The sequence below is a fragment of the Camelus dromedarius genome, chromosome 31 (assembly GCF_036321535.1).
Source record: "Camelus dromedarius isolate mCamDro1 chromosome 31, mCamDro1.pat, whole genome shotgun sequence".
Lineage (NCBI taxonomy): Eukaryota > Metazoa > Chordata > Mammalia > Artiodactyla > Camelidae > Camelus > Camelus dromedarius.
In genome coordinates this window covers 18,355,546-18,373,728 of record NC_087466.1, presented here as the reverse complement: position 1 = coordinate 18,373,728, position 18,183 = coordinate 18,355,546, and the positions used below count along the sequence as shown (strand labels likewise).

General features: G+C 40.9%; 1 protein-coding gene, 1 long non-coding RNA gene and 1 other non-coding gene across 4 annotated transcripts in view; 2 read left to right on the top strand and 1 right to left on the bottom strand.

Moving 5' to 3' along the window:
* The window catches only part of LOC135319749 (uncharacterized), a 41,125-nt gene that overhangs the window by 7,526 nt on the left and 15,416 nt on the right, over window positions 1-18,183 (bottom strand). The window lies entirely within an intron of this gene.
* Window positions 1-18,183, top strand: part of ANAPC5 (anaphase promoting complex subunit 5) — a 34,331-nt gene that overhangs the window by 12,955 nt on the left and 3,193 nt on the right. The window contains exons 6-15 of the mRNA XM_031442654.2: window positions 178-279; window positions 1,370-1,560; window positions 5,192-5,273; window positions 5,926-6,015; window positions 7,273-7,454; window positions 8,542-8,677; window positions 12,399-12,473; window positions 14,438-14,559; window positions 15,000-15,107; window positions 15,190-15,337. Coding sequence (XP_031298514.1) covers window positions 178-279; window positions 1,370-1,560; window positions 5,192-5,273; window positions 5,926-6,015; window positions 7,273-7,454; window positions 8,542-8,677; window positions 12,399-12,473; window positions 14,438-14,559; window positions 15,000-15,107; window positions 15,190-15,337 — 1,236 coding nt within the window. The remainder of the gene's footprint in view (window positions 1-177; window positions 280-1,369; window positions 1,561-5,191; window positions 5,274-5,925; window positions 6,016-7,272; window positions 7,455-8,541; window positions 8,678-12,398; window positions 12,474-14,437; window positions 14,560-14,999; window positions 15,108-15,189; window positions 15,338-18,183) is intronic.
* On the top strand, window positions 8,876-8,948 carry TRNAG-ACC (transfer RNA glycine (anticodon ACC)). The gene has a single exon. It is a non-coding gene; the product is annotated as a tRNA-Gly (tRNA).

The following is an 18,183-nucleotide window of genomic DNA, read 5'->3' as shown; positions in this document are numbered from 1 at the left end:
GGATGGGGAGTAGTGCCTTGGAGGCTCAGAGTTCCAGGAAGAGGAAACAGTGTTCTGCATGGTCAGGAGGAGAGCGTAGATGCAGAAAAGAAAGTAATCAGATGATGCTGTTTCGTACTCACTGCCGTATGTTTACTGACCATTACTTTCTACTGAGTTGTCATTTTAAAATTTCAGGCTTCTTTGTTAAAGAATGATGAGACCAAAGCCCTCACTCCAGCTTCTTTACAGAAAGAATTGAACAACTTGTTGAAATTTAATCCTGATTTTGCTGAAGCGGTGAGTCTTTTCCAGAATTTGTTGCTAAGTTGGAAAGAGGGACAAGACGGCTCTTCCTATTGAGGTTTGCTTCATTGACCCCAGTTCTTGGAAACAAATCACATTGTTGGCAAGTAAACAGCTCAGCCTAGGTTGCAACGCTTACCCCCCTCCGCCCACCTCCTGGGCCAGTAGGGATTTCTTCAATCTAATGATGCTCTCTTTCATTCATCATCTCTCTGAGGCTTAAAAATTCTTTTCCTTCCTCCTCTTTTGTCACTGTTTTCTGTTGTTGGGTTTTTTTTTTAAGGTAAAATAATTCCATTCCTTATTGAATTTTTATCCTGAGAATTTTCTTAGTAGTACCTGGATTTGCCATCTGACTTTATGCACATGTAGAACTATGTTTTCTTTGCTCCTTAGTAACTGGGATCTGCCTGTTGGAAGGAAGTTTAATTCAGTGAATCAAACAAAATGAAAATGGTGTCAAGATAGAAGATAGTTAATTTCTAAATTTTCACTAGTAAACTAGTGAAAGTCTCACTGTGTTTTAACTTGGATTTGGGTATTTTTTGTTTTGTTTTGAGGGGTGGGTAATTAGGTTGATTTATTTGTTTGTTTATTTTTAACAGAGGTACTGGGGATTGAACCCAGGACCTCATGCGTGCTAAGCACGCACTCTACCACTTAACTTGGACATTTAGAAAAATTAATTTTATAACTTTCATATGAATTCAGGTTTTATGGTCTTTAGTTTTACACTCATAGTATCTCTTAATACCTGAGCTGGATAGTTCCCCCTCCATCCCCACATATCACCCATTCCTGATACAACCAGTGGCATAGTGGGTGAATATTTAGAATAAAACTCCCACACAAGTACTAATGGAGCTCCCTTTTTCATTTGGGGACTCCTTCTGGGGAAACCAACTCAGGTATGTTAAGCCTATTTTATCCTTCCTGTGGGGCTAGGATTAAGCTAGGCTATCACCATCTTGTTAGAAGGGTAGGGGCCACACGGGTGTTTGCAGCCAGCGGTCGGACCTCTCCAGTTAATGTTACATAAGGGGAAGCAGAACATTTACAATATGTTTATTGTTTCTTGTTTTAGCATTATCTCAGCTACTTAAACAACCTCCGGGTCCAGGATGTTTTCAGTTCCACACACAGCCTCCTTCATTATTTTGACCGCCTGATTCTTACTGGAGCCGAAAGCAAAAGTAACGGGGAAGAGGGCTACGGCCGGAGCTTGAGATACGCGGCCCTGAACCTGGCCGCCCTGCACTGCCGCTTTGGCCACTAGTAAGTTTATAGAGTTTTGTCCACCAGAAATTGAAGAAATTCTCTCTCAAATGTTAAGCGAGATGTATCTTTTAAAATATGCTGTATTAAAAAAAAAAAAAAAAAAAGAAGAAGAAGAAGAAGAAGAAGGAGAAAAGAAAGAGACTGTTCAACCTGGACTCATCAGTAACTTCCCAAGGAGGCTTTTTGCACTGGACAAGAAAACCTACTGCCTGAAGAGTCTGCCCCCTGGTGTCACTATTTAGCGTTACAGTCAAGTTCTTGGCCTCCTTCATTACTTCTAAGAACAACAGCCATTGAATTGAAAGGAAATTAGGTCATTAGGCCAGAGATTCCCAACAGGATTTTTCGGAGGTAATAATGGGGATGTAAAAGTTATTTTCAGTATTTCAAAAAGCCAAAAGGAAATTGTGCCTTTACTGGATAAAAGACTGCATGGCTTACTGAAAGTCACATGTTGGTGCTTTTGTTTGGAATTCAGGCAGCTCAGTGAGGTGACACTGATTTACGCAATTGCTAAGATATGCCTGTGATCTTAATAAATAAAAATAGGAAAGTCGATCAGCTGTTATTTAGTAAATAGAGTTATGAAGATAAAAACTTTCAAAATATGGAGGCTATTTTGGAAACAATGAAAAAATGTGAATAATGGTGAAAAGATAGGAAATTACTCATTGAAAGGGTCTCTCTACCTCCTCTGTGGCTTTTTCCCATTTAAAAAATTGTAGTTTCTGACACAGGCATCTTTGAATAGAGACTGGATTGTATTTATGAAAGTATAGAGTCCAAAGTTCAAGAATTGAGACTTCTACCCCTTGCTCTGTGGCCCAGGCAACAGCCAGAAAATTCTATTAACTTCTGGTTGTCACATTTTAAAAGGGACATAGACAAGCTGGAGCTTGTGTGGGGGACAGTCTCACTGGAGGCATTCAAAGCCATGTCATATAAACAATGTGGAAAGAATGTGAGAATGTTTAGCCTGGAAAAGAAATGATTTAGCCAAAAATGTGTTTGACATCTTCCTGTAGTGAAGGTCTTGTTAAAAGGGCTTCGACTGACCGAGGATGTGACTACCAGAGAAGACTGAGAGCTGGTGAATGCAAGTTAAAGGGCAAAACGTTTCTGCTCATTATAAGGAGCAGGGTTCCCTGCATAGAGCCCTCTGAGAAAGGTGTCATCAGAGTGTTCACACCTGCAGTTCACATTAAGGGAATTCAGGCATCAGATTGATACTTGAACCAAAAAATGTCTAAGGCTACTACTATAAGCTCCATGAATTTGTGAGATTCCATATTATCTTTTAATACTCAATTTCTTTTTGTCTGCTCAGCTTTAATAACCTCTTTGATCAGGCTCTTTCATGTTCTATGTGCTCCTGATAGCGCCATTTGTGATGTATACCAATACCTATTTCTGTGTTACGTAGTTTGCTCTAGGGTTTGGAAATTCATATACAGCTTTCTATATACAAATAATAGGTTGATGTATGGAATTGCTCTATATTTACAATGTTATCAGTGGACAGGCAGCTAGTATGGAATGAATTGGTAATTATTTCCTGATTCATTCAGGTCCAGGCTTCTTTGCTTTTAGTCCTGGAGCTATGGGCCCGTGTCAGTCTTTATCATTTAGCTAATAGGACTGTGGAGATTTCTTGAAAATCTTTACAGTTGCTTATTGAGCATCTACTGGGTATGAGGCTCTGTTCTAGGTGCTGGGGATATAGCAATGAAAAAGGAGGGAAAAAGAACCCTGTTCTCATTGCGCTTGCAGTGGGGGAAATACCTAGTAAACAATGCTAAACATAATTATAATATAGGGGCGATAGCGATAGATCAGGACAAGGATTGGAGAGTGATGACAGGGAGTGCTGTTGTTTTCATAAGTAACACTCTTCTGGATATATGCACGGATCACTTACTCCTCAATTTGTAAATCTCTGTTTAAATAATAAGGTAGCAGCTCAGCCCTCTTTAACTTCTGTTGACTTAATATTTGAATAGGGATTTAGAGGAACTGAGAGAGTGAGTCATCTGTGCCTGTACCTGGAGAAAACAATGTTCTGATTAGCTAGGGCAGCAAGTGCAAAGGCCCTGAGGCAGTTTACTTGGCATGTTTGAGGAGGAGCAAGTAGTGTGGTTAGGGTGCTGTAAGTCAGTGGGGAATAGAGGAGAATGAGGTCTTAGAGGTGGCAGGGTCAAGTATTTAGGGTCCTATAGGCCCAGTAAGGACTTTGGCTTTTACTCTGAATGACATAGGACACTGTTGTTTAGAGATTATAGGTCTTTCTGCTCTGGCATTTTGTAAACCGTACACAGCTGGTGCATTTCAGATATTATAACCAGCTTGCCTCTTGCTCTTTTACTGAAAATGTTTGTCAGAGGCTTTTCCAGTTAGCAGCAGTATGAAACCATAGTTCCTTCAAGGATTTGCCTGACTTCCTTGAAGCTTCTGTGGTGGTAATCTACAAAACTAATCTTTCTTTAGTCTTGTTTTAGCATACTATCTATACAGTTCTCCCAAAAGCTTTTTTTCTAAACATAACATTATTTATTTGGTCATCAGATTTTCTAAACACAACATTTATTTGGTCAACAAAGTTAAGTCAACTGGTATTTATTGAGGGCCTGTGTGTGAAGATACGCTTCCTGCCTTCAAATAGCTTATATTCTGGTGCATCTCGGCATTCAAAGGGATCTAAAAGAAATGTAAAATAGATAAAAATCTATCTGATTTCTTTATTCAAATAGGTGGTTATTGAGGAACAATTCAGCTCTCCCCTGTTAAAATTAATTATGTGTGTCTGTTCTCATATTGAAAGAAAATTTATTACATAAATTTTTCCTTAAATAAGTGACACCCGTAAAATTTCTGACTCTATTTTGAGATCCTCTGTGATCCAGCATTTACAGAACTTCTGTGACTCGCCCCTGGGAAACCCAAAGTGTAAGACCTTGCCTGTGCCCTCTACAGGTTGAAGAACTGAAACTAACACCAATTAAATAAATAGAAGGTGATAAACAGTAGTATTTAATTAAGCACTGCAAGGTGGGTCCAGATAGCATTCCTATGGGTGTTTTCAGAAGTGAGGGCCCATTGGGGCCAAGAATAGTTGGCTGAATTTCCATAGAAGCTGAGCGGTTAGGGGAGACATCCCAGATGGAGAGGAACCACATGAGCAGAAAAGATAAATCTCAGAAGTGAAAATCCTCAAAATAGTTTTGAAAACTAGTTAGTTTTGAAGAAAATTATAAAAGTATCAAATGCCATAGTTTAAGAAAAAAATTCAAATAGTGGAGAAGGGAAGGCAATGAAAAGTAAAATCTTGTATCCTCCCTTTGTCCCTCCCCTCAGCAGTAGACAACTAAAATAAAGATCTTAGGAGCTGGGATCAAGAAGAGCCATTTTTTTCATGCTTCTTTTAGTAGAAGTCTACCTTGGAAGGGACATGTTTGGTGTCTCCACTGGCCGCTGAGGGAGGGGAATGCCCCTGAGGGACTGAGCCCAGGGTTTCACCTTCCAACCCAGAGGCCTGCATGTGGATGAATTACCGTACAGATGACTTCCTGTTACCGTTGTTTGCACATGTTTGTGGTTGTTAATGGGATGTTAACGTTCAGTCTGTCGTTAGTCAACAGGCAGAGCTTGCCCTGCAGGAGGCGATTCGGATTGCCCAGGAGTCCAACGATCATGTGTGTCTCCAGCATTGCTTGGTGAGGCCACCTCCTGTCTTGGAAGTTCTGCCCCTGGGGCGAGTCGGCCTTAGGAAGGTCCCATTTGCATTGGGTTGTTTTGTAGTTGGCAGGTCCAGAGCAGTGATGGGAAACTAGTTGGATGGTCAGGGATATTCAGGAAAGGCAACTCATATTTATTTATCTTTCTTTATTCTTGATTTCCATTTTACTTTGGGGGCATTTCTTGCCTATACATTTTAATGCAACTTGCCATGCAGAACTACTGCATTCAACATCGGCATTAACAAAAGGTGTTTGCAGTACCTGGTAAATGGGTAAGACCTTGTCCTGTCAAAGCATGATTACCAAGCACAAGCAGAACACAGAAGTCAGCAACCACCTGAGAATTTCACTTTCTCAATTACAGACCATATGGGGGTTCCATGCTTTTTTTCTGGAATGCCTGTCACTCACTGCTCTCAGAGGTGAAAAAGATCAGTGGCTTATTTATTTCAGTCTGATGGTTTTAATGTGTTTGATGGGTTTCATTTAGGTTCATCACTTGTGAAAGCGTATTTTAGAGGAGTTATTTTGACCCTTGTTAACTTGTTCTTAGAACCATGCTGATCTTTCCAGTAGAACATTAGCCATTATCATTGTTATGATACATTTTGATGGTTTCTCTTGCCAGAGCTGGCTTTATGTGCTGGGGCAGAAGAGATCTGATAGCTATGTTCTGCTAGAACACTCGGTGAAGAAAGCTGTACATTTTGGATTACCGGTAAGACTCATCTTTTTGTGAGATTGTTTAAACAAATGGTGTGGTTTTATTCTCAGTAGTTTCATATGACCTTAATTATTAATCAAACCACTAAAATCTCTCTGCTCCCTTTATCCTAATAACATCTGTGAAAGTTCCATTTATCAATTTGATGAGATCTTTGTTTAGTTTATTAATCAACACTGACTTCCACATACTTAGGAAAATTTGGGGAAAGGCTTGTTTGTTAAACCAGAGATCGGCAAACTCTGCAGCCCCTGGACCAGCCCTGGCTCACTGCCTGCTTCCGTATGGCCTTAAAGCTAAGAATGGGTGTTACATTTTTAAATAGTTGGGGGAAAGAAACCAAAGAAGGGTATGTGACATAGACCGAATGTGACCTGCAAAACCTAAATTATTTACTATCTGGCCCTTTATAGAACAAGTTTGCTGATCCTTGTTTTAAATAATAAACAAAGCCAGGAACCAGTAAACCCAAAAGGCAGATTTGTCCTTTTTCATTTTGAGTAACAGGGAAGGACCTGAATTCTATTCCTCAGTGACACATACTGACGGCATTGAAAAGGCATATTCTCTACACATGAAATACTAGTGACTGCTAGAATCCAGAGTACTGTTGCTCAAAGGACCTTATTCTTATCTTTAAATTGTCCATTTGACTCATTTCTGGGAAAGGAAATTTAAATATAGAATTGATTATAATAACCAAAAAGTGGCTCCTTAAAATAAATGATAGACTTCTTAAGCACAATTTTTGTTATGGATAAATGGACTTGGTTTAGCTTTCATCCTTGAAAATTATACCAGAAGGTAATGAAAAGATAATTTTGTTCATAACAAGCATCTTTTTAAAATCTTCTACTGCATAACGTGTCTAGCACTGTTTGACATACGCTATTTCATTTTAATCCCTTAAAATAATTCCTTATGGTAGATTTGATGCCCATTTTACAGATGAGGAAGCTGTGGCTTGTCTAAGAAGCTGAGTGACAGGCCTTAGGTCACACAGGAAGTGGCAGAGGCAGAATTAAGTCCAGATCCATTTAACCTCCCACTGTGCCATCAGCCTCTCCTCCATCCCCAATTTTTCAGGAACAGAGCTCATATGGGTGAGGATCAGGATATAGGAGCTTTCCTTTTAAATAGTGCTGTCACTGTGCATGTGCTGAAAGGTGAAATATGCCAGATTTCTGAAGGCCAGAACAAATTCTGGCATGTAATCTCCAACTTGAGTCATGAGTGTGTCTGTCCCTTTAGTACCTCGCCTCCCTGGGAATACAGTCCCTAGTTCAGCAGAGAGCTTTTGCTGGGAAGACGGCAAACAAACTTATGGATGCCCTGAAGGACTCGGACCTGCTGCACTGGAAACACAGCCTGTCAGAGCTCATTGATATCAGCATCGCCCAGAAGACGGCCATCTGGAGGCTCTATGGCCGCAGGTGGGTCTTCCAGCCAGCTGTCCCGTGTGAGGGCGTGAATCCTTCTGGAGATGAGCAGAAGCTGGCAAACTGCTTCTCTGAAGGCCAAACGGATGGAAGTTGTTCGTGCAGGGGATTAAAGGAAATGTTTTATAATTTTAAAACATTTCTACTTCACACAGACTTTGCAAAGATTTTTCCCTCTCCCCATTTTAATTTCTCCCTCCCAGCTTCTCTGGGAGGTAACAGAGGGGTGAGCTCCATTCTAGGATGCGTAGGACAAGGTTCACACATCTGATCTGCCCCAGATCACATGTGAGTCAGCAAGTGACAGAGCCCAGGCTCCAGCCCAGGTCCTCTGACTCCCAGCACCTCGCCCCTGCGCTCTGAGACGGGGACTCTCTTCCCGTCGCGGGAGATGTGGGCTGCAGTCCCTCAAGTTAAATACCTCCTGAACCCCAAAGCTGTTGTGTAAAGAAAGTTGCTTCCCAGTTAACCAGGGTGTGTTCTCTGGACTATCTCCAGCCTCGTGTGTAGTTCCCAGTTAGCCTCCTGTAGATTGGAAGAAAACTTCTGAACCAGATGGTTAATCCTGGAGCCCCGTTGCCACCTCACCTCTCACCTAGACAGTCTGCTGTTTCTAGGAATGCAGTCATGAAAGGAAGTGCCCATTTTACAGTCTTGTGTTTGTACTTGAAATAATTTTTGGCACAATGTGGTCTGAAACAGCTGCAGACACTGGCTGCTGCTAACATTGCCAGAGCAGCCAGTGCCAGGATGGCATCGGGTCTGAATTTACCCGTGAAAACTAATTAACACACTGTGACCACAGGGAGAATGAGAGGCGGCGGTGGGGTCTGGGGCTTGGAGCTCCCAACTGCGCTGTGACCACCACGTGATTCCTTTGGGGCTGCACATCCAGGATGCTTTTCTGCTCTCCTTGTCCTAAGGACAGGAGACCTGGCATTGGGACGCAGCTGCTCACACGAAGTCAGAGCCTGCAGGTGGACTCGACTTCCTTCCGTTTGCACTGGGGGTGAGTGTAGGGTGTGGCCGAGGGGCAGCCGGGGCTCCTGGCTGAGGGGGCTCCTGTTGGTCCCTCCCGCAGCACCATGGCCCTGCAGCAAGCGCAGATGCTGCTAAGCATGAACAGCCTGGAGTCGGTGAACGCGGGCGTGCAGCAGAACAACACCGAGTCGTTTGCTGTCGCACTCTGCCACCTCGCCGAGCTGCACGCGGAGCAGGTAGGCAGGTGGCGGGGCCAGCGTGCTTCCGCTGTCTCTTTCCTATGGTGCTTGGGGAAAGCACTGGGCGTGTCTTGGGCTGGTCTGGTTGCATGCGGGTGGCTGAAAGGGTGAAATCCCAGCAGCGGAAATGGACTGCACGTGTGGAGTCTGCAAAGTTCGATGAACTTGGGGTCCCTTCTGACATCAGAGAAGAGGGGAGGGTATGGCTTAGTGGTAGAGTGCATGCCTACCATGCACGAGGTCCCGGGTTCAATCCCCGGAACCTCCACCGAAAGTAACAAATAGATGAGCCTAGTTACTGCCCCTCCCCATACACACAGAGAAAAGACGTCAGGGAAGGAAATAAGAGGTCACCTATTTCCATGTAACAAATGGGATAAGAAATGAGGAGGAGTCTTTGCAACTTAAGGCAGTAGAGCTGTGTATGTTATGGGAAAGGGAAGAACATAATAAGAGTATAGCTCGAATGGCAGTAGCTAAGGTTGGTTGTGCCTTTTGTTCTGTGCCAGGCCCCGGGCTCCATGGTTTATGTGAATTATCTCCCTGAGTCCTTCCAGTCGCCCCATGAAGTCAGCTTTGTTATCATCTCTGTCTCACAGGAGAGAGACTGAGTTCTGGGGAGCTGCGTCCCGTACCCACACCAGCAAGTTCAGTGTCAGGTCTCCAAGCCTAGTCTGCCTGACTCGAAAGAAGGACAGCGGGAGGCGGACATAGCCCCGACTCACAGCCCAAGTCATTTTACACGATTCTCTTCACACAGGATTGACTCTCTCGGGCTGCTCTAGGCTTGCTTTCCCCTTTGCTCAAAATTATCTTCTTTCATGGAAAAAGGTCAGGGAAAGCTCTTAGCTAAAGGCTTCTATCTCACTGACTACTGCCTGGCTCTCAGTGCATTTCCTTGATCATATTATTCTCTCCACCTCTTTGTGGCATAATAATGATTGTTAGGTTGCATCATAACACTCAATGTTCCTGATCTGCAGCCTGAAGATCTTTGAGTGGTTTCCGCCCCTTTCAGAAGTCTGTAAATGCTTCTCTCCACTAGACATATTTTAGCATTTGACAATCCTTTAAGTGGCTGTGTAAACAGAGGGGACGGGTGGGCTCCGTCTGGGGTTCTGCCTGCACCTCTGTCAGCTGCCTTCCTCCTGTGCCTGGGAAGCATCACCCAAGCTTTCTGACATCAAACAGCAGGCCAGCTGCTCTTGCTGCCTGCTTTCCTCCAGGAATGTTGCACACTCATCACTTTCTTGGTTTTCTTCCCCCCTCATAATGGCACTGGAACCTTTCTTAACATTACTTCTTTTCCTCTGCCGGTGCCTTGCTTAAGTGGAGCGTTTGTAATAAGTAACTCAGTAAACATTCCAGTTCACTTATTTGGTATGAACCTCATGTTGGCTTTTTTCCCCAACAACTTTATTGAGATATAAGTCACATGCAGGTCCCCCATTTAAAGTGTCTCTGTGTGACTTGTTCAGGTAGGACTCTCCCCACTAACCCCAACCTTACACAGTGAAGTAACTTCCCTTCAGTTCTCTTTGAGTTATGTAGGGTAGAAATTATTTCCTTTTCTACTGAAATGAAGAACTACTTTACGAAAATTTGGTTTTTGCTCAATTCTTTAGCCTCGAAACTTTCTACAAGGCCATTTGTTATAGTTCTGTGATTTTTCCTGGAGGTAAGGCCTGAAAAGTATCCATGCTCTTTGCATCGGGATGAGCCTTTCTGCCTTCATCCCCCTTCATCTCTGGTCTTATGCAAAAAACCTGCTGACCCCAGCTCTGCAGGGCTCCGAAGGTGTCAGGACGCCTTTAATTGCTCAGCTAGAAGATAGTCAGTGGCCTCTTTATTTCAGTTCAATCTCTTTCCCCACCTTTCCTCAACCTGCCTTAGAAAGACCTTTCTAGTGTTAGGACATCAACCATGAAGATAAACCCACTGGGCCGATGACTGTCGCACTTTTAATGACACAGGTTAGACTTGCACCTGTGAAATTAAGCTTGGCCAGCTGCGCAGAAGGCAGTTTTATTATGAGTTTCTATCTACTCTTTTATTTCCTTTGTGCGTGCTTCAAACTGTGTCCTGAAATTGATCTCCAAGTCAGGTGGACGCTGCACTTCGCTATGGCAGTGACTGGGGCGTGGGTGAACCTGTAAGCAAGTTGTGGGGTCTGAACTGCTGTTCCTGACCTTCCTCCTGCAACACAAAGGAAATACAGAGAGAGCCGGCCCCCTTCGCTCTTTCTGCGTAATTCTAGTTCATTCATGTCACATTCCTCTCCCAGCCTTGGGACAGAGCCGGTCATAATGGGAATGTTTTCGGGGAGTACTTCCGTGTGTGCACCGTTCTCTCCACTTCACCCGAAGGTTTGGTAGCCTGTCTGGGTCCACATACCCAACTCCTTGTGGAGCCCATGAAAATAATTGGTGAGACTGGCCAGTTAAAATCACAAGAATAAAAAGATGAATGATCTCTTATTTTAATTCAGTGTACTTTTCTACTTAATTCACTTCAAATGAAAGTTCACTTGTAGTTTAACAGAGCTTCTGTAGAGACAGGAGATATATTACCTAATCAAAGGATTGGGACAAATTGAAAAGCTAAGATAAACATTCCAGCAATATAAAAGTGTAAAAAAGACTTGGACATGTATTCACTGGAAAAAACATAAATGACTATAAAACATGAAAAAATTTCAATCCAGTCATTGAAGAAATTCAAGGGGGGAGGGTATAGTTCAGTGGTAGAGCGTGTGCTTAGCATGCATGAAGTCCTGGGTTCAATCCCCAGTACCTCCATTAAAACAAAGAAACAAACAAACAAACAAACCTAATTACCTCCCCCAAAAATAAAAAAAAATTTTTTGAAGAAAAAAAAATTCAAATTAATGCAGTTAAATCCCAGTTTCACCAAACAAATAGGTTAAGATGCTTAAATATTGCAGGAGAAGAAAGGTGTAGAGTGCTAATATGAAATATTTGGTACGTTTCTGGTTGATAACTTAGTAATATATGTATCAAAGAGCTTTCAAGTGCCTACTGTTTGGCCTAGCAATTCTACTTCTAAGGTTTTATCCTAAGGAAATAATTGGACAAGTATGCAAAGATATATGCGCCAAGATAATCACTCTAGCATTTTTAACATGGAAAAAAATTGGAAACAACCAAAATGCCCTACACTTGGAGGTTATTTTGATGGACCATAATTTATCTACCTCATTAAATACTATGATGTATATAGATTTGTATTTGTTGACACTGGAAAGATTCAGTCATTCATAGAATATTTATTGAGTGCCTACCAGGTGGTAAACAGTGTTATAGGCACTTTACAAAAATGGTATGTATACCTATTTTCAGAATACTTGTATGTTTTATATTTATGTGCATGAGAGAATTTTGGGAGGGTATGTGCCAAAACATTACCATGATTATCTTTGGTGAGATCTAAAGTTACTTGTCTTTTTCTTGTTCACATGTATTTTGTAAGTTTTTTTTCTAGAGTGAACATGTATTACATGTGTAGTTAAAAATTTTTTTTTAAATGAACAAGTGAGATACATTAGAACCTAAAAAAAAAAAAGGCTCTTTGGTATCTGACAGTCTGCTAGTCCCTTCCAGGGTGCACCCGGACCAGGTGTCACATTGACGTCCCGAGAGTGGTGGGGCAGGTGTGGTGTCGGCACAGGTGTGCTGAACAGATCGTGTTTCTATTTCAGGGCTGCTTTGCTGCAGCTTCAGAGGTGTTAAAGCACTTGAAGGAGCGATTCCCACCTAACAGCCAGCACGCCCAGGTAACCGGCCTTTTGCATGTCATCGATTTATTTCTAAATAGACCGTTTTTGCTGTGTTGTCAAAATAGGATATTTTCGAGTGTCCCTTCAGCCTCTCATGTCTTGGTTACTTTCTGTGCATTATAGTTAACATAGGAGACTCTGTAAGCTGCGTTCAAGAAGGTTGAGAAATAAACTCTGAGAAAAGATTAAAGTGGGGTACTTTTTCTTTTCTGTCTTTGTGGTTTTAAATTAACATTCCTTATATTCCTAACTGTATGGGAGTAAGAAAAGAAATCATCAGTGTCCTTGGATAGAGCAAGAATGAGGTCTCCATTTTGTTTTCTGTCTCCTACATGGCAACTCTGTTTTATTTTTTGAGGGAGTGTGATAGGTTTTTACGTATTTATTTTTAATGGAGGTGCTGGGGATTGAACCCAGGACCTTGTGCGCCCTACCACTGAGCTATACCCTCCCCCAAGGCAACTCTAATCTTTTCCTCCCAGAAGTGAATAACCTTTTGGGAAGATGTACCCGGAGGGAATGAACTGTATAAAGCAGTCCTAGGCACTCTGTTCCCTGTTGCACTGACATCCACCTCTGATGGGGCTGAGAAAACTATTATGAGGGCCTCTTTCTCTTCCTTCCCTTACCAAGTTCAGTCCTCAGTGCATTAGTGGAATTTGAAATCATAAGAGACCATGGCCCGGGATTGTCCTTCCTGCTGGTCCCTGGGGTTGCGTTCACATGGGGTTTTGGCGCCCCCTCATTGGATATGGTATGAATGCCCATCTGCCTGTGAGCGTGCTGGGATCCCATTGCTGCTCTCAGCAGGCTGTGCTTCTGAATTCAAAGTACCCAAGCAGAAAGGTGGTAAGCAAACAGAATAGAAGCTAGCACCCCAGGATGCTATTGGGAAAAAAGAATTCAGCGTGCTTCTGTGGTAGAGCAGTTTTGGTTACAGTTTTAGCCATTATTTAAAAGGTGCACAATAAAAAAAAAAGAAAAAACAGTTCAATTCACATTCATAGAAAAAACGTGTATGGCTGATAAAGAGATGAAAAGATGCTCAACTTAACTATTGATCAGGGAAATGCAAGTGAAAAAATAATGAGATATTTCATACCCATCAGATTGGCCAAAAGTAACGTATCAGACAGCACCCATTGTTGGCAAGCATGTGGAGCAGTGAGGAATGTCATTCCCCACTGGTGGGGCATGTAAACCGGTGTAACCCATTTGAAGACCAAATGGGCACTGTGTTAAGGAGAAGGTGCGGCATTTCCACGGTTTGCTGTGTCCCCGAGATAACTGTTGCACAAGGAGCCACGTAGGAGGAGAATGTTCGTTGCAGCGTTGTTCAGAAGAGTGAAAATCAGTGTTACCTAAATCTCCATCATACGAGAATAGATAAGTCATCGCCTATTCATATGATTGAAAACTATTCATTAGTGAAAAGGAATGAACTAGAACTACTTGTATTAACATGTGTAAGTGCCCCCAAAATAATGCGGAGCTTAAACGCAAGTTGTCAAAGGTTGCATACAGTATGATACTGTTTATTTATACAAAGTGTAAAACCATGTAAGATCATACTATATATTGTTTAAGGATAAGTATATATTTTGTAAAAGTATAAAAATGTGAATGGGAATGATAAACACCAAATCCTTTGGAAAAAGAGAAAGAATGGAATTTGCAAAGGACCTTAATAGTATGTAATAGTATCTGAAGCAAAAAAAGCAAAATGTGATTTGACAGAGTTGATGATTGGCACACATGAGTTTTTTATTTTATTCTGAGTGTTTTTTCACATACTAGAAATATTAAAAAAAATTTTTTTAAAATATCAAATAAAAAAGAATATGTGTGAATTGTAAGGCTATTTGCTAAGCAAGCCAAAATACTTTTATATCTCTGCTGAATAATAAAAATGAGGTGAACACCTGCCATTTTTTTCTTAATTGTTTTCTTTTTCTTATTAGTTATGGATGCTATGTGATCAAAAAATACAGTTCGACAGAGCAATGAATGATGGCAAATATCATTTGGCTGATTCACTTGTTACAGGAATCACAGCTCTTAATAGCATAGAGGGTGTATACAGGTAAGAGGCTTTGAAAACTCCAACCCCAGAATGAAGTCATTCTCAAGTGGCTTTATTCTTATTTGTTTTATGCATAAATTATTAACTTTAGGAAAAAAACTTTTTTCTATTTGTTACCTGTTATTACGTGTTTGTTGCAGGAAATTGGAAAATACAGATGAGCAAAATGGAGAAAATAAATATCACCTAGAGATAATCACATTCTGTCTATAATCCCCAATTTTTTTCTTATGTGTGTGTGTTCACACACGTATGTGCTTACATACGCGTGCACTTTTTTTTTTCTCTTTGAACAAAAATTAGATCAGGCTCTGTTCTTCACCTTGAGAGGCTTACAGTCTAATTGAGGAAACAGAAACTCTACTCCTGAAAGTGGCCCTACTTATAACCCTTGCCAAACATCAACCTAACCACTTGTGTTTATTTTCTTTCTGTGTCAGAAAAGCCGTTGTCCTGCAAGCTCAGAACCAAATGTCAGAGGCGCACAAGCTTTTACAAAAATTGTTGATTCATTGTCAGAAAATCAGGAATACAGAGATGGTGATCAGGTAAGGGAGGTCTTTGGTGCATCCCACGCAACTAGTCCTTGGTGCTGGTGGTTCTCATCCATGTCTCCCTCTTTGCCGGCAGCGTCCTGCTGTCTGTGGCCGAGCTGTACTGGCGATCCTCCTCTCCCACCATCGCGCTGCCTGTGCTCCTGCAGGCTCTGGCTCTCTCCAAAGAGTACCGGTTACAGTACTTGGCCTCTGAAACAGTGCTGAACTTGGCGTTTGCCCAGGTAAGCTTTTATCTCTGTTTTTATAGCACGTATTTGTGCTCAAGAACTGGCGAGTCCGTTACTACTTTTTGGTTTTGAGAAGGATAATGAGCCTTTGTTTCTTAACATTGAAGTCTGGGAAGGTAGTCTCACTGTGCAAGGCTTCCACGGAAGCCTAGAGTTGTGAACTTGGTGACAAGCTAGCACCTCCCAGTGGCACTGGCTTTACTGGGCTGTGTGTTTACTGGGGAGGTTGCACCTCTTCGTGGAGGACGCTTGATGTTAATGTCTTAGCTGGCCCAGAGCTGCGCTCCTTTTAACATGAAGTGCATGAAGTGATGAGGCAGTCCTGTGTTCATTGAAAGGTTTTGGAAATTCAGTTGTATTTTATGTTTGTTTTCTGTCTCCCTCTGTAGAATGTAAAGGCCATGAGAGAAGGGACTGTTTTTCCCTGCTGTATCCTCTGGTACCTTGTAGGATCCACACATATTTTCTGAATGAATGAATTTTTAACTTATTGGAGGAATTTGCTAACTAAGGCAGAGGTTCCTCAATCTGTGCATGAGAATTATTGAGGAGATTTAAAAAATATCTATGTATCTGGCCTTGCCTCAAGTCTACAGACAGAGTCAGTATCGCTAGGGGAGGAGCCTAGGAGGCTGTTTTCCTTACTAGCTTCCCCCGTGATTTTTTTTCTTTTTCTTTTTTTTTAAAACATTTTTATTGATTTATAATCATTTTACAATGTTGTGTCAAATTCCAGTGTATAGCACAATTTTTCAGTTATACATGAACATATATATATTCATTGTCATACTTTCTGATTTTTTTCTTAATTAAGGTAAAATTCACATAACAGAAAGTTTACCATTTTGAAGTATACAATTCAGGGGTTTTTAGAATATTTACATTGTTTTGCAACCATCACCACTGTCTAATTCCAGAATATTTCATCATACCAAATAGAAGCTCCAGACTCCTTAAAGCATTCTCTCCCCATTTCCCTTCCCTCCAGCCCCTGGCAACCATCAATCTATCTTCTGTCTCTGTGGGTTTGCCTTTTCTGGACACTTCATACAAATAGAATATCTAGCCTTTGTGGCTGGCTTCTTCACTTTGTTTTCAGGGTTCATTCATGTTGTAGCATGTGTTAGTTCTTTATTCCTTTTAATGGCTGAATAATATTCCGTTGGATGGATAGACTATGTTTTGTTTATCCATTCATCAGTCAACGGACAGTTGGGTTGTTTCCCCCTTTTGACTATTATGAATAGCCCTTAACATTCATGTACAAGTTTTTGTCTGGATATATATTTTTATTTCTCTCAGATATACTTAAGATTGGAAGTGCTGGGTCATATAATTCTGTGTTTAACTTTTTGTGGAACCACCAAACTTTTTTCCACTGTGGCTACACCATCTCATATTCTCACCAGCAATGTGTGAAGGTCCCAGTTTCTCTATCCTTGCCAGCACTTGCTCTTTTCTATTATTAGTGTGAAGTTCTATCTCATTGTGCTTTGGATTTGCATTTCTCTAGTAACTAATGATATTGAGCATCTTTTCATGTGCATATTGGCGACTTGTGTATATTCTTTGGAGGAATGTCTATTCCTGTACCTATTTTTAAATTGGGTTGTTAGTCTTTTTAATGTTCAGTTGTAAGAGTTTTTTTTTTTTATATATATTCTGGGTGATAGACCCTTATCAGATACATGATTTGCAAATATTTTCTCCCATCCTGTGGGTTGTCTTTTCACTTTGTTGATAGTGTCCTTTTATGTGCAAAAAGTTTTTAATTTTGATGAAATCCAGTTTATCCTTTTTAAATTTTGTCATTTGTGCTTTGGTATCCTACTTAAAAAACCATTGTCTAATCCAAGGTCATGAAGATTTATGTTTCCTTCTAAGGATTTTTATAGTTTTGGCTCTGACATTTAGGTCTTTAATCGATTTTGAGTTAATTTTTATGTATGGTGTGAGGCAGGAGTTCAACTTCATTCTTTCACATGTGGACATCTAGTTGTCTTAGCGCCATTTATTGAAAAGACTATTCTTTTCCCATTGAGTGGTCTTGGCACTCTTGTTGAAAATCAACTGATCATGGATGTATAGGTTTATTTCTGGAGTCTCGATTCTGTTCCATTGATCTGTGTATCTGTCCTTATACTGTGGCCTTGTAGTAAGTTTGAAATGAAGAAGTAAGTCCTCCAACTTTGTTCTTCTTTTTCAAGATTGTCTACAATTGGTGTTCTCTTGCAATTCCATATGAATTTTAGAATCAGCTTGTCCATTTCAGCAAACATCATATTTGAAATTTGATAGGTATTAAACTGAATCTGTAGACCAATTTGGAAAATATTGCCATCTTAACATTATTAAGTCTTCCAGTCCATTAACACAGGATGTCTTTTGTCTTCTTTAATTTCTATCAACAATGTTTTCTAGTTTTCAGTGTACAATTATTGCAGTTTCTTAGGTAAATTTATTCCTACGTATTTTATTCTTTTAGGTACTATTATAAATGGAATTTTAAAAACTGATTGTATTTTTGGATTGCTCATTGCTAGCGTATATTCATCTTATATCTTGCAACTTTGCTGAACTTATTACCTCTTACAGGTTTTTGAGGATTCTTTAGTTTTCTATATATAAGATCATGTCATCTGCAAACAGAGTTTTACTTCTTTAATTCCAATTTAAATGCCTTTTATTTCTTTTTCTTGCCTAATTGCCATGTGTAGAACGTCCAGTATGGTGTTGAATAGAAGTGGCAAGGGTGTATATTCTTGTTTTTGCCCCTGATCTTAGGGGAAAGGTCTTTAGTCTTTCATCATTAAATAAGGTGTTAGATGTGGGTTTTTCAT